The sequence below is a fragment of the Myotis yumanensis genome, unplaced genomic scaffold (genome assembly GCF_028538775.1).
Source record: "Myotis yumanensis isolate MYYU_CA2020_CCGP unplaced genomic scaffold, mMyoYum1.0.hap1 SCAF_7, whole genome shotgun sequence".
In the NCBI taxonomy this organism is placed as follows: Eukaryota; Metazoa; Chordata; class Mammalia; order Chiroptera; family Vespertilionidae; genus Myotis; species Myotis yumanensis.
This window is the reverse complement of record NW_027223758.1, coordinates 40,922,727-40,938,681: the sequence shown is the minus strand read 5'-3', so window position 1 is coordinate 40,938,681 and position 15,955 is coordinate 40,922,727. Positions and strand designations below refer to the sequence as shown.

At 39.0% G+C, this 15,955-nt stretch overlaps 1 protein-coding gene across 4 annotated transcripts in view; it reads right to left on the bottom strand.

Annotated features, from left to right (window-relative positions):
* WDR7 (WD repeat domain 7) overlaps positions 1-15,955 on the bottom strand; it is a 287,515-nt gene that overhangs the window by 183,583 nt on the left and 87,977 nt on the right. For all 4 annotated transcript variants that reach the window (XM_070420352.1, XM_070420351.1, XM_070420354.1 and 1 more), the window contains 2 exons: positions 14,826-14,944; positions 12,985-13,108 (listed from right to left, as the gene is read on the bottom strand). In XM_070420352.1, coding sequence (XP_070276453.1) covers positions 12,985-13,108; positions 14,826-14,944 — 243 coding nt within the window. The remainder of the gene's footprint in view (positions 1-12,984; positions 13,109-14,825; positions 14,945-15,955) is intronic.

Sequence of the window (15,955 nt, the reverse complement as noted above, 5' to 3'; positions counted from 1 at the left end):
CACACTAGAGGCCCGGTGCACAAAAATTTGTGCACTCGGGGGGGGGGGGGGGGGGGGGTCCCCCAGCCCGGCCTGTGCCCTCTCCCAGTCTGAGACCCCTCGGGAGATAATGACCTGCTGGCTTAGGCCTGTTCCCGGGTGGCAAAGGGCAGGCCCAATCCCTAGGTGCAGCCCCTGGTCAGGCTCAGAGCAGGGCCAATTGAGGAGTTGGGGCGCCACCCCATCATGCACAGAGCAGGGCGGATCGGGAGGTTGCGATGCCACCCTCACTCACGCTCAGGGTAGGGCAGATTGGGGGGTTGGGGCACCGCCCTCTGTCACACTCAAGGCAGGGTTGATGGGGAGGTTGCGGCGCCACCCCCTGTCATGCACAGAGCAGGGCCAATCAGGGGGTTGGGGTGCTGCCCCCTGTCACTCACAGAGCAGGGCCAATCAGGGGATTGGGGCACTGCCCCCATCACTCACAGAGCAGGGCCCATCAGGGGGGTTGGGGCTCCGTACCCTGTCACACACAGAGCAGGGTCAATCAGGGGGTTGGGGAGCTCTGCCCTGTCACACACAGAGCAGGGCCGATCAGGGGGTTGAGGAGCTCCCCCCTGTCACACACAGAGCAGGGCGGATCAGGGGGTTGGGGCGCTGCACCCTGTCACACACAGGGCAGGGCCAATGGGGAGGTTATGGCTCTACCCTGTCACACACAGAGCAAGGCCCGTGGAGGGGGGTTGGGGCGCCACCCTCTATCACCCACAGAGCAGGGCCGATCAGGGGGTTGGGGCGCCACCACTGTCACACTCGGGGCAGGGCCGATGGAGAGGTTATGGCTTTACCCTGTCACACACAGAGCAGGGCCCATGGGGGGGGGGGGGGGAGGGTTGGGGAGCTCCCCCCTGTCAAACACAGAGCCGCAGGGCAATCAAGGGATTGGGGAGCTCCCCCCTATCAGGCACAGAGCAGGGATGATCAGGGGGTTGGGGCGCCTTCCCCTGTCATGAACAGAGCAGGGTAGATAGGGAGGTTGTGGCCCCACCCCCTCTCACACCCAGAGCCGCAGGGCGATCAGGGGGTTTGGACGCTGCCCCCTGTCATGCTGATCCTGGTGCCGGGAGCCTCGCTGCTCCGCTGATCCTGGTGCTGGGAGGCATATTACCCTTTTACTATATAGGATAGAGGCCTGGTGCACGGGTAGGGGCTGGCTGGTTTGCCCTGAAGGGTGTCCTAGATCAGGGTGGGGGTCCCCACTGGGGTGCGTGGCCAGTCTGGGTAGGGGCTGAGGGCTGTTTTCCGGCTGGCGAGTGACTAAAGCTTCCAACCGCTCCTTGTTTTCTTTTTTCTTTTTTTTATTCTGGGCCAGCTTTAGCTCTGAGGCCTCCCTGCTGAAAACATCGATACAATGTTTCGGTCCGCCTGGCTTTCAGTCCGGCTGATTTCTGGGGTTTTGTTTACCTTCTTATTTGCAACATAGTACATAGTTGCTTAGAGTTGCAGTGGAGAGGCCGGCAAGTGAGGCGGGGAACGTTGGAGTCCGCAGCAAGCAAGCCTCATGCTCACTTCAGTGCCTGGCTGCCGGCTGCCATCTTGGCTGACAGTTAATTTGCATATACTCACTCATTAGCCAATGAAAAGGGTAGCGGTCGTACGCTAATTACCATGTTTCTCTTTTATTAGTGTAGATATATCAAAACTCAAGTAACAAGCTCCTTGAGAAGGTATATAAATAAATGTACTGAATCCACACAGAATACATCACAGAAACATGACTGCACTTACTATGCCTTGTGTAGGGGGGATGGGGAAGAATATCTAAACTAACTGATTGAACCTCATCCGATGATGATTTATTAAGTCACATAGACAAAAAGTGATTATTACAGTGGTCTATCAAGGGGATTATGGCTATTAAAAGATGACTGAATATATATGGATCTATATTCACATTATACAACTATAGTTACATAAGAATAAGTTCTAAAACCAGTTGGCCAATCATATCTAAAGGGTTAGCACATTTTAAATCAAAACAACAAATTATGTATTAAACATTATATAGTGTATTCAAAAGTGTCTCTGTGCTTCCAGGAGACAACGATTTCAGAGGGTATTTTAAAGCACACACGGGGCCACACCTGACTAGGTGCAAGCTACTGAAGCTCCATTAAAAACACAGCATCTGCTGGAGAAGTGGCAAGAATGTATCTGTCGGCTGCTATCCAAACCCATAAGGGTTATACAGACACTCAAAGTTCTCCTGCAGGACAAATTTTTAGAAATGGCTGCATATAAGGCAAAGTTTGTAACTCTGCCCTGTACCACTGTTTGTTTTGGGAGGGTGGCGGCGGGAATCGTGGATCATTTGTTAGAGCAAGAGTCATTTAGGGAGCAGATCCTGAACTAGTTTTTAACTGTGCTACATCGAACTTCAGAAGACAAAAGAAGAGCATGAGACTTTAAATGCACAAGAAATAAAGTATTTTTCACTAAAAACAACAACAAAAAAAGGTTCAAACTGCCTAAAGAAAGTCTTCAATTTTTAAAAATCTGTTTTATATATTGGAATTCTGGTTAAGATTTTAAATATAAATTTACTACCAAAAATGTTTGAAATACATGAGTTTGTTTATTCCCCTCCTTTTACCCAGAAAGAAACCGTGAAACAGATAAGGAAATGCACCCTCGTGACCTCTCTGGGGTCACAGCCACCGCGTGCTGAAGCAGGACGAGCTGCCAGATCTTATGATACCCTCTTTCCACTTGACTTCCGACCAATAATCTGGGTCAGTAAACTAGTTGTTTATCCATCATTAGGAAAATCCTTTGGGGGAAAAACTATTTTTCTCGCTGCTTATCGGATTTAATTGGAAAATTATGAAATGAATGAATACAGATCCTTGATCAAGGAGGGAGTAATGTTTAGGAGAATTGCCTTTTGAACTCATCCCTCCTGTCTCTCACCCTTTGAGAATCATTATGCCCGAATCTCTTCTCCATAAGTGTGAGCAGTGCGGAAATGGAACGGGAAAGGCTTCCGGCCCAAGTACCCACCCAACTTCTATAGAGGACAAGCTTGGGCTGTCTCAGATTCCTGATCACATCTTAAAATAATAGGTCACATCCGGGATGACGTGGTCACTTTAAACCCCATGAGAATATTTTCTGTAAAGCATCATGACACTATAAAGGCTACAAATATCCCATCCCCAACCCTCGTCCAGATCTCAGAAATTCACTTCAAGTTTAGTTCCTCTGACTTTCAAAGAATGTTTTCAAGTCCGACCCTTGTTTTTGGGGTTAGGGGGGAAGCAAAGAGCAAAACCAAACCAAACCTGAGTGCAAGACCTACTAGCCACCCCCTAGCAGACAGTAAAGAAAAAGCCTTCTTCACTTCATGCCTGAGATACAAAAGCATCTCAAAATACGGAATTTATGTCTCTGCATCCACAAGCTATGCCAGACTTGTTTAATAATGTTTCATTATCAAAGGGATGTAATTTTATTACATGTCTTCAAAATCAGCGGGAATATTCATGTATTAAAAACTATCCCCCCTTTTCCAGTTCCTTTCCCAAAGCTGAATGTTCCTTAGTCCAAGGACACATTTCAAATATAAGACTCATCGTCTTTTCCTAGTCAAATGTAAGGTCCTTTTGTAAAAATTACAAAAAAGAACTGTGATTATCGCACTGCCATTAACTGCAGGCACAATTTTTTCAAGCGACAGCCTTAAAATAGGTGGTTGTGGTTGTTTTTTTTCATCTCTAAATCAAGCAAGGAACGTCTTTTCAAGTGATGGGTAAGATTTATAGAACAAACACAGAAAGTATGTACAGAAAAATTACAAAAATACTAAGTACCGTTACAGATGACTGGATTGGCATTTAACAGGCTGAAAGAAACCAGATCAATCTCAATCTTGCTGGGGTCAATTCGGGTGCTCAAACCAATAAAACAAATTTTTTTTCTTCATGTTTGTGGACCAGAAGTGCTAAAATATTAACCAAGTCTGAAAATGTCATGCACAATGAAACCATTTATAAATATTAAGACACATTTAAAATACTTATTTGTATCAAAATCTGCTTAATAAAAATAGATAGCAGATGTAATAAATCATCATGACAATTTTACTAAGGAAAAATTAAATATAACATATCATACTTCTTCAAAAATCATAAAGAGGAAGGGAGAATGAGTTAAGCAAAGATATGTTAGTATAATTTCATCACTTTAATCCCAGAACGTATAAATAACACTACAACAAAATCTACCATTAGCTATTATAATCAAAATACTACAGATAATATATAGGTTCATATAATTTTCTTGCTATAGCTTTAAATTACTGTTTTCCTTCCAAACTCTAAGATCTACTGTCACATGCAGATCACGAGACTTCAAACTAAAATATTAAAACAATGCAATTACAAATAATATCCAGTCAATAGAAAGATAATAAAATTAGAAATATGGTATAAAATTATAAATGTCTCACTTTTAATGAAAACTGGATTCATTTGTGCACATTCAGTGTCTAAGATTTAAAACATCCTAAGATGATCAATCAGCTTTCTGTTCTATAACAGCAAGCTGAGCAGGACTCTGAGTTCCTGAACTGGAATAATTGTACTAGAAGAAGGAAAATTTATATTTAAAAGCTTCCTAGACACTGGTTCTATTACAGACATGTTCCGGTATTCGTGTGCAGTGTTTTGTAAAGTGCTTTATTTCCATTAGCATTATACATTTTTGTTCTTCAGCAAATCAGCAAGAGACTAATGGCACAAATCAATATCCTACTCTTCATAGCAACTAATATTAGGACATTTATTATAGCAAAGGCCACTAGAACCTCAGCTAAAGGTAGACCAGGCATTTCTATTTGAATACCAGTTTCAAAAAACACACAATGTGTCACAGGTGGAATGAGTTTTTCTTTTATAAAATAGTCCTCAGTGGCTCAAGTGCCTTCAACTTCTTAAAGGAGGTGATCAGGGCACGAACACTCAAAGAAAGCCAGCCATGCCGCCTAGGGGCCTTGCCACCAACTACAACTCTAGAAGAGGGAACCAATTTCTGCCCTGAAGGGAGACGGTGTGAAAGAGAAAAAGAAAAGGGGATGAGAAAGTAACAAATTATTCCACATCCTTTCTGTGCCAGAAGTTTTTCCACGGTGACAACTGACAGCCAGTGTTCCCTAAGTGGAATGGGAGGGAAGAAGCGGGCAAGGAGCCCACACTTGATGGAATCGCAAGCCCACACAGTTATTCAAGGAACAAGTTACTGAATTTCCTTGGGCTCCACTCCTTGCCTTGCTCCACAGGGGGGAGCACTGTCATGGGGCTCCTACTGACAACCTGAAACCAGGCTGCTGGCTACTGTTGTAGCACCTCTGCTACGGGCGCCTTTCCTAGAAGCGTGCAGTTACTTAATCCTGCGGGGCCCTAACCTGCAGCATTACGTGATGACAGACTTCTCTGTTTATTACTTAGAAAGTCTAACCGATTGATGCAGTAATGCTTTCATTTTTAATTTACCACTTCTCATTCCTAAGATGTGGAAAAAGGATATAAAGAAAATTACAAGAATATTAAATATCACCTCCAAGAACTCAAGCCATGTGGAACTAAAAGATTTTCCTTTAGATAGCTGTGACCAAGGAAAGAGAAATTTCATTGTTATTCCATTGGGTTAGTAGCCAAATGTAGATAAGAAGAACAGTTTAATGCTGTTAAATACATGATCAGTCTAGAGTGCTTAAAATTAAGCTCAACAGCTCTGACATTCTGGAAGAAAAAAGAGGAACAAATCCCTTAGGCCCCTATGAAACACTGCAAACAGATACAATACAGATACAGTGTGCTTTGCATAATACAGTGTATCTCCAGACAAACCCTTGCTGCCTCCCAATATAAAAATTCCACAGAACATGAAGTACTTTTTAGATAGATCACTTAGTCATAATTTCCTTTTCCCTTTCTAATCACAATGCATAATCCTCTCCAGGGGCTTTGTGAGCACTGAAAGACAACTAGTAGATATTTCTGAGGAAACCTCGTCTTTTAATTCCAGCTAATTCACAAAACAGGCATTCATTCCACAAGGGGTATTTTAGAATTATTGGTTCTTCATGAGCAACCAAATGATTTTCCCTTTCTTTTCCCAATTTTAATTTAGAATATTTTTCACCAAAACGAAAGCTACACCCAGATTGCAACAAAAGACCTGAAAAAAAACAGTCAAGTAAGCAGAATGTGAGGAGCCAACAGGGAGGCCACAGAGCACGTACACTGAGGCTGGGGGTTCTTTTCACCAGAGAGGCCTATTCTTAGCTAGTTTACTCATATTTTATATTTATCTCACATATGTTTGGTTACCTGGCTTCTACACTCCCAGAACCCTGGAAACAGGGCAGACGCTCCTAGGAGTGAGAAAAAACAGCCCAAGAGCAGACATTGGTAGCAATTACTAGACAATACAAAGAGTTTCGAGAAAGAAAAATTATTTTTTAAAAACAGAAGATGAAATGAAAGCGATATTCCAATCCGGGTACTTTTCGTTCAGATAAGAAAGGTCTACTCTCTCCAATAAGCAAGCGGTGGTAATTTTACATCAGGGTCAAAACAACTCTTGCAACTGAGATGTTTTGAAATATTACAACAAAGAGAATTAATCTTTTTTAATTTTGAGCATCTAGTGATGTTTAAACCCTCAGTTATCTAGAAAATCATTCTTAAGAAGACTGTTAGAGACTTCCAAGTGACTGAGGCATATATACAAAGAAAGGAGGAAGGAATGCTATGTGGTTTAAGGCCTTTTAAAGGGGGTACAGGAGGACTCTCTTAAATATTTATCAAACCCCCTGCCTATCCTTTCCCCATCCTCTCTCTCCCAGCAAACCTGGAAAACAGATGCCTACCAAAGAATGCACTAACATTTACATTATTTTCACCAGCTACAATATACTGTCCTACTAAAATATATAGTACCATCTTACCTTCTTGTATATTGTTGGTCCATCCACATTTGTGCTCAGAATGATCACTACTTTATAATCATCAGAAAAGTGACTTCAATTCCAGGTACTACAGTGTGGCTTGCTGAAAGTCAAACCCAAAACACTGACTAGGAGTGTCTTTCATTGAACAAAGAAATCCTATTCTGTTTCCAAAGGGGATAAAAAGACGAGCCTAACCCTGGTAACCTTAACACAAAAGGAAGCTAAAAAGGCAGGGACTCGATAGGAACAAAGGATTGTTCTTTCTGATGACATCAATACGTATTAAACACGATGTGGTACACATCCTTCTATCAATATCTGAGATGATAAATTTGCAAATTAATACTACATCGGCCATAACTGCATAAAATTACCATAGCACCCTCTTTAGAAGAGATTTTGATTTATATAATGGTAGTATCTTTTATGTGTTTAATGTCTCTGAAATTAAAGGAGATGAGCCACTGTGAGCAAGCAGAATACAACGTACAAGAAATAATTACGCTTGTGACCTCATGCCCTGTAAGGTCACTCTGCATCTCAGGCCAAAGGAAATCAGCAACCATCAACATTTACCTCACAGTAGTCACTGCCTGGAATGAAGGGCAAGTGTGGGTATATTTCATAAACTAGCAGGTGCTTGACCTCATAAAAAAGTCAATTATCAAAATGCTGCATGTAGAATGTCACAAATAAGAAATACATAAAATCAGATTATGCAAAATATCTTCACTTCAAAATAAATCTGAGACAACTTATAATATTTTATCTTCATCTGAATTATGACAGCAGAAAACAGCATGAATCCTTTCTTATTAAGAATAATCAATAAAATTTTAAGTGTTTTGTAGCATAAAAGTGATTGCAAATACATGCTAAAGAGTGATAACTCAGAAAATATTTACAACACTTATGTCACTTTAAAATGTATCTACTATTTATCACTCCAGTCCTGTTACTGTGAGAGTAAGAATCACAATGCACTTAACCTCTAATTTTCTACCAGAAATTAGGCATTAAAAGCACACATACTGACTGTATATGCAAGGGAGAGAATGTTTCCTAACAGGTTCAGGGACAGAGCTCCATTACCTGAAACAGAAGTCTTGTATCACTCAATTAAGACTTGGTTTTAGTGAAAATTTATGAACTGGCTATTCAGTTAAGGTGGACTATTGCTGCTTTGCCTCCCCAGTGACTTCTGGTCCACTGCCAGAATCCCTGGGCAATATAAAGAAAGGTCAATTCTGAGACAGTGACAGGAGAACGAAGCTATAGAATCCGGCACAGGAAAGGAAAGGGGACAGCCGGCCAACATTCCCTGCCTGTGTTATGTATATACTGGGCTGAGTGCTGTCCAAAGCTTCTCGTTCAGAGCTCTCAATAGACCTAAGAAAAGCAATTGGCTTCTGGCCCACTGCTTTCCTTACGTTCTCAGACAAACCCACAAAAGGCTCGTATTGCATAATGCATCTAAAATTCCAGAAGACCCCAGTCAACATGGCCAGTTGACTGGTCATCCCAGCTCACTCATTTATTGACTGTGAAGTCAGAGAAAGTTGCTAGACACCTGCAACTTCACTCCGCATCTCTAAGACAAATGGCCAACACAGTCCACCAGCCCAGTACGACACCCTGCTCTTCAAGTAAAAGCATTTTCTGAGTTTCAAATAACTAAACCAAGGGACTCTTAGATCAAGCTCAGTGATAAGTTAGGAGCTGCCAATATTGCTTAGGCAATTATTGCATATTTTTAAGTGCTTAGGATGATTAAAGTATAAGAAAATATCAGATGAGTGTATTTACCAGATATATTGCTTCATATTTTACCTACTTTAGTGATTAAGAAGATTCCTATGTTAGAATAACTTCTAAGTTTCTAAAAGATTGCTTCATGCTGCAACTCGCTACAATCACCATCTCCTCAAACATGAATGACAATGGCAGAAGCGACTTCACTACAAGCATGTTGATGGCAGGTGTGGGCTGCCCACCAGCTGGCTCCATAACCTTTGATCCCTTCGGACAGCAAATCTGTTCAGCAGCCCTATGTGGTCCTTCCTCATTTGCTGTATGCTTTCTTCTCCTTTCACACATTCAGAACCCCTGCTCCTTAGCTTGACATCCTTTTATTAAACTAGAAAGCTCCCGGCAAAGCAAATTAAAACTAATTTTACACCCAGTCGATATAAAAGTTCCAGAATAGATTAATACATTATAGCAAGAGTTGTTGGAGTAAGATGTTTTAGTTATATGTACAATGCCTGTTTTACTAAAAAATACAATTGCAGTAAGTGATAAGATTAAAATTTTATATAAGCCAGCATTCAGTTAATTTATAAAGTACTCCAGGATATAATAACTAAATACCAAGGACTTTAATTTACATTAATGGAAAGGTTTAAATTTGACCAAAAACAATCTAGTTTATGCTTCTTTAAATAATGATGCGAACCATTATGAGTAATTTTTTACAGTTATTTTTGTGCTCCATTTTGTGGTTGTTAAATTTAATAAAGCTAAAATGCCATTGCCTAAAAGCAAGATTATTTAAGCCAAATATTCATTCATTCTTCCACTCCCAATTCTATTTAAAATCTAAGGATGCTGGAGGAAGAAGACAATAAACAGTGGTTAAAGATCATGAGCTTTGTAGTCTGACAACTACTTAGTCACTGAGGGACCTTCAGAAAGAGCTTTAATCTCTCATGGCCTCAATTAACTCATTTGGGGGGGAGGAAGTAGGGGTGACAGTGACAATAGTGCCTACTTAACAGGGTTACTGCAATAGTTTGGTGAAATAATACAGACCAAGTAGGTAGCAAAAGCCTGACAGAGAAAGTGGTAGATGTTATCATTATTTTACTTGTATTGTACCCTCTCTGGACTCTAACAGACATCTCACCTAGCAACATACACATGTTTATCATTGCTTCAGGGAGTAGTCTGTGATCATGTAATGCCTTTATGTTGTACCTAACTCATTCTCTTCTTTCCAAGAAAAATATAAAATGGAATCTACCACCATTGCTAATGGCATCTCTCTTCCCAAACTGTCAAGAATACAAGGCGGTGCTAATCTTTGGTGTTTTTCTTAGACCTTTATATGCAATCTGTAATCAAGGCTCAGAATTATCTCTTATTCTACCTCTTCTATATTTAGGTCTGGGTCCCCATTCCCTTCTGTCACAGCCTCCCAGCTATTTATTCTACTTTAATCAATTTTCCCACTCTACACTAGTCCATTCTAAATAAAATGTCTTTAAAATGATTCTAATTATTTTCATAATAGTGTTCTTTTGTTTTATTTTTTTTAATATACATTTTTATAGATTTCAGAGAGGAAGGGAGAGGGAAAGAGAGACAAATATCAATGATGAGCTCTCTCATCATTGATCAGCTGTCTTCTGCAGGCTCCACACTGGGATTGGGTACTTGCCCTGACCAGGAATCAAACTGTGACCTCCAGATTCATAGGTAGATGCTCAACCACTAAGCCACGTGGGCCAAGTTGTTCTCCGTTTAAAAGAATCCCTAGTGATTTGCTATTTAGTTTCACCTTCAATCTGCTCTATAGTACTATACTCATAGTTGGTCCTTAAGTTGGGGGATCTTTTATTCAATAAGGTTTATGATGAGCTGATGAGATCATTCTATTGTCTGGAAGATTGTAAACTTAATGCCACATGCTACTGAACAAAGAACACTGTTCCAAACTTGCAAATACGCAAAAGCAGAGCTTTTTTCATCCCATCTTATTTTTTTTAACTTTTTTATATTCAACAAAAATTATACACCTATAAACATTTATGTAAGAGCTTTAAGCCTAATAACTTACATAGTCTTTTTAATGTCTAAAAACCCTGTTTAACTTAACTTCCTTTAATTAAAATGAAAAAATTCCCAGTAAGCAAATAAAAAATAATATTCTCTCAGTAAATAGTCTTCCCTAAACAGATTAAAGAATTTTAATTGGAATAGTTAATTTGTGATGTTTTAATTATATGTGCAAAATATATTTAAATTTACAGATTATGAATGCACTTATTTAATAAATAGCCATAGCTGGTTTGGCTCAGTGGATAGAGCGTCGGCCTGCGGATTGAAGGGTCCCAGGTTCGATTCCTATCAAGGGCATGTACCTGGGTTGCGGGCACATCCCCAGTAGGGGGCGTGCAGGAGGCAGCTGATCGACGTTTCTCTCTCATCGATGATTCTGACTCTCTATCCCTCTCCCTTCCTCTGTAAAAAATCACTAAAATATATTTTTAAAAATAAATAAATATATAGTGCTTACCATGGCCTGCTCATGGTTTGACATGCTTAATAAAGATTAACTCATTCCATCCTCAGAATAATCCTATAATGTCTCACTATCTTCATTTCATCTGTGACAAAACTGGACTGAGAAAGGTTAAGGGTCCAAGGTCACATACCTAAGTAAACAACCACTGTAGTCACCACTGGCAAACATCTGGTAGAGTTATACTAGTTATAACAATTGTAATCCTGTTTGAATCTGGTTTTCATTTCCTTCTTATACAATCATGCATTGTCTCTCTTGACATATGTAATGAGTATCTCATTAACAGGAATAACTGGCATTTGCAAAAGGTCATTTAAATTGAATCCACCTAAAAGCCAGGCCAAATTTTCAGAGTAAAATGTTTTAAAAGTTTCATTGAAACTTTATCTTTAAAAAAACAAAACAGCTAAAATGGATTTATTTATCTTATACTCATAACAGATTAAAATTTTAATTCTGAATTCTTCTTTAGGAAAATAAAGAATGACTCAAATGCTGAACTGGGATGAAGCATACCTTTTCCAAAATGAAAAAAAAAAAATTATGAATGCCCAAATACAACTTTTCCTCAGTGCACATTTGACCTAGCAGCATGAGTACAAAGGTTTCATTATGCAAAAAATATTTTGCCCTGGCCGGTATTTCTCAGTGGTTAGGCAGGGGTGGGCAAACTTTTTGACTCGAGGGCCACAATGGGTTCTTAAACTGGACCGGAGGGCCGGAACAAAAGCATGGATGGAGTGTTTGTGTGAACTAATATAAATTCAAAGTAAACATCATTACATAAAAGGGTACGGTCTTTTTTTTTTTTTTAGTTTTATTCATTTCAAACGGGCCGGATCCGGCCTGCGGGCCGTAGTTTGCCCACGGCTGGGTTAGAGCATGCCCCATCCCCAAACTCGCACCAAAGGGTCATGGGTTCAATTCCCAGTCAAGAGCACTTACTTAGGTTGCGGATTCATCCCCTACCCCCTGACCAGGACATGTGCGGGAGGCAACCAATCGATGTGTCACTCTCACATTGATGTTTCTCTCTCTCTCTCTCTATCTCTCTCTCTCTCTCTCTCTCCCTCACTCCCTCATTCCCACCCTCCCTTCCAACCTCCCTTCCACTTTCTCTGAAAAGCATTGGAAAAATATCCTCTGGGGAGGATTAACAATATATATATATATAAAATCTCAACAATTTTTCCCAAGGTCTTTCCCAATCCCTTCAAATTGTACTCATTTGAAAAATTCATTAGTCAAACCCTTGCTAATTTTCCCTTTTTCAATAGTACACTAGTCTACCAGATCTTTATTTTTGAAGGATTCACAATCCTAACTTCAACTTAGAAAGCATCTGCCTGTGTTTGTACTTGCATATCATATGATCAATATCTAACAAGTTGGCACTTGTTAAACATAATGCAATGGGCAGACACAGAGACTAGTGTTAAATAGGGTAGGATTTGGGGGGGATTAATTTTATAAGGGGTCAATCCATTAGTGAATATCTTGATATTTATATAACTTTTGCTTTTTGTTTTGTTTTGTTTCCTTACCAAACTCCAATCCCTAGGGATTTCAGAAAATGAATGAGCGAATTTGAGGCCCTTGTTTTCACTGGAAGGTAAATGACGCACTTTTGTTTTGGTACTTTTCAATGAGCACGGAAAGCTTTGTGGAAATGCATAAGATCTCTTACGTGACATGACGTGGTCCATGTACTGAGGTAAATACGGAGCCCAGGCATCGATGGCTTCCTTCCGGCCCGCCTGCTCAATCCTTCGCAGCTCGGCCAGAAGCAGGGCCTGCGCGGCTTCTCTGACCTGAGACCACAGATCCCAATGTGAGAAAAGCAGGTCAGCAGGTGAGCTGTTTAAAACTAGGAAGTCAGAATGAGACTATATAAACCACATTTATCCACATGACAAAAACTACTAACCAAACAGGAAATTAAGGACTTTTAAGTGGAATAAATTGGATGCCTGCAAATCAAAGACATTTTAATTACTGTTTTCATTGAAAAATATTTTAACACTAATAGACTGAATTATGTTTGTACATTTAATTAGCTCTGGGTTTAAATTTTCTTTTTTCCAAAAGCTTTTAAAAGAGTCTTGCATGTTAATTTTGCACATTCAATTTCAAAATTTCTATATAAATATTGTCAAAAGTCGTTAGAACTATTAAATTTGTCTTCTCTTTTAGCATGAAGAAATTTAAGCTTAGCTAGTGAATCTTTATAATATACATATATATATACACACACACACACATATATATATATATATATATATATACACACACACTAAATAGGTATTGTTTACACACCATGCATGTATTAATTCACACATTCATATATACCTAACACATGCTTAAATAACGTGTTTTCAACAGATATATTCCCTTGTAATGAGTTCTACAGAAGAACACTAATTTTCAAAATTGTATTATTTTTATTTTTCTTTCAACAACTTTTATTTTGCAGTTTTAGTTTATTTTTTATTTTGGCAAAAGTGCCACAGGCATGAAGTTAAAGAAGCTAGTCAATTGTCCAGTGATGTACCAATCAATTAACATTTATAATGGAAAAGGTAATAGCATCTGATACGAGTCTTAATAAAAAATGTTTTTACTTATAATTGACTTTAAAGTGAATTAAAATATTACTCAAGGCAAAACCATGAAAATTTTAGTATGCTGCAATTCCACTTGGAATAGAGGGAGGGAAGACAAGAAAAGAAGCAAATATGTTAATTCTATTTGGTAAGTTAAAAATTTTGAATGATACAAACTGCTACAGCTATATAGGTCAAATACCATAATAAGGAAAATCTCTTTAAAATGTTTCCAAGTCCCTGGTGATATTATATGCCAAGCAATATCTAATACAGCATAATCCATTAGCACAAAATAATAGCTATCATTTATTGAGCTCCTACAGCGTGTCAGATGCTGCACTAACTATTTTACTTGCATTACCTTATTTGACCCTGACAGCAATCCCGTGAGTAATATATTATTATCCCCACTTTACAAATGAGCTTCAAATAGGTTAAGTAAATTGCCCAGGGTCACAGAGTTAATAATTGGCAGAACTGATATTTAAATCCAGGTCTCTTCTAGTCCAAAGACCTTCTCCTTTTATTATAACACAGTCCCTTCTATTGGACAAAGGCTATTCTGTTAGAATTTGACTGGTGAGATTATACCTGAGCATGCAGTTTTGGGGGAGGTGGGTGTATTGCATGTGTGTGTGAACATATGTGCACAATCTATAGAAAGCAATATTTAAGAACCAGTTCCATAAAGTATATGAAAGTTTTTATCAAATACTTACTAGTTAAAAAAGTAAACAAATATGCAAGCAAAACACTGCTGTTTAGTACATAAACTGAAAAAAAATCATGAATCCATATTTCCTATCACATAATAAATAGGTGATAAGAAATTAGACATACACTGATCATCTTGTTTAAAATTTACACTTGTCCAATGCCTTGTAAATGATTTTGTTTTCTGTCCATGTCACCTCGACATTACCTCCAAGCATCGATCCTGCCATCTCCGAGCGAGCATCTCTAGAAGTGGAGGCCGAAACTTGTCCAGTCCCAGCAGATCTGGCAGCATCACACAATGCATCGCAGCCAGCTGACTCCAGCCTATTAAAATGTAACATATTAAAAATACTGTAAACATTCTGGCCTTCCCTAATTCAAAGGTTTTTCTTTATGTACGTATACCAGAAACACAAAACACAGAAACACTCCGTGTGAAGTATGTGCAAATTCTACATGAAAAACACATTTCTAAATAGTCCCTCTAAAATCAAGTACATATTCAAGGATGGAAATGCATAGAAATAAACAGGTTCCAGAGCCACAGACTTGAAGCCACTTTCAGTTACGAGGACATTCACACAGATATCCAAAGACAGGCCATGTCCATCATGAGGCCAGGCCCTCTTTCTATTACCATCGTGTCAGTCAACAGAGATGTCCCCTTCTCTGTCACAGGGCCTTTAATTAAGGTCCTTATTGACCCCTTTTCTTAGAAAGTGAATCAGATATTTAATCACAATCAGAGCTGAAATAAGTAACATACACTAATTTTGAGAGGTAGGTAAATTCAGACATTCCACTATATAGTAAACTTATCATCTGAAATTTACATAATTTTAAGCATTAGTAACAAATAAGCATCATTATTTGGAATAAATGTTACTTTTTCCAAAATTCTAATCCACAATATGGAACCTGATTATATGAAGAAGACAAACACCGTAAACCACCACAGTATTTTAAAGTACCAGTATCTAGACATTCTCAAGTAATCATGTCAACCCTATTTCAAAGGCAACTGAAAAATATATATACAATAAATGCTACATTCTTCCCAAATTATATATAAAGCTACTATGAATGCATAGTAACTACCATTACCTCCTGGAGGGTAGCATTTAAAGACAAATAATCAAGAATAAGTGCAAAAACACTTGTTTACTACCATCATTACAAGGTGAGTTATCTGTGATCATAGAATTTCAGCCAATCAACATTTTAAAATAATCTAAACTAACAATAATAAAAACCCTACCTCAAAATGATTATTGGGATTGTTAAAAGAGATTGTGTGAGTGAGGGACAAGCCACCTATCTAAAGATCTATCCTAT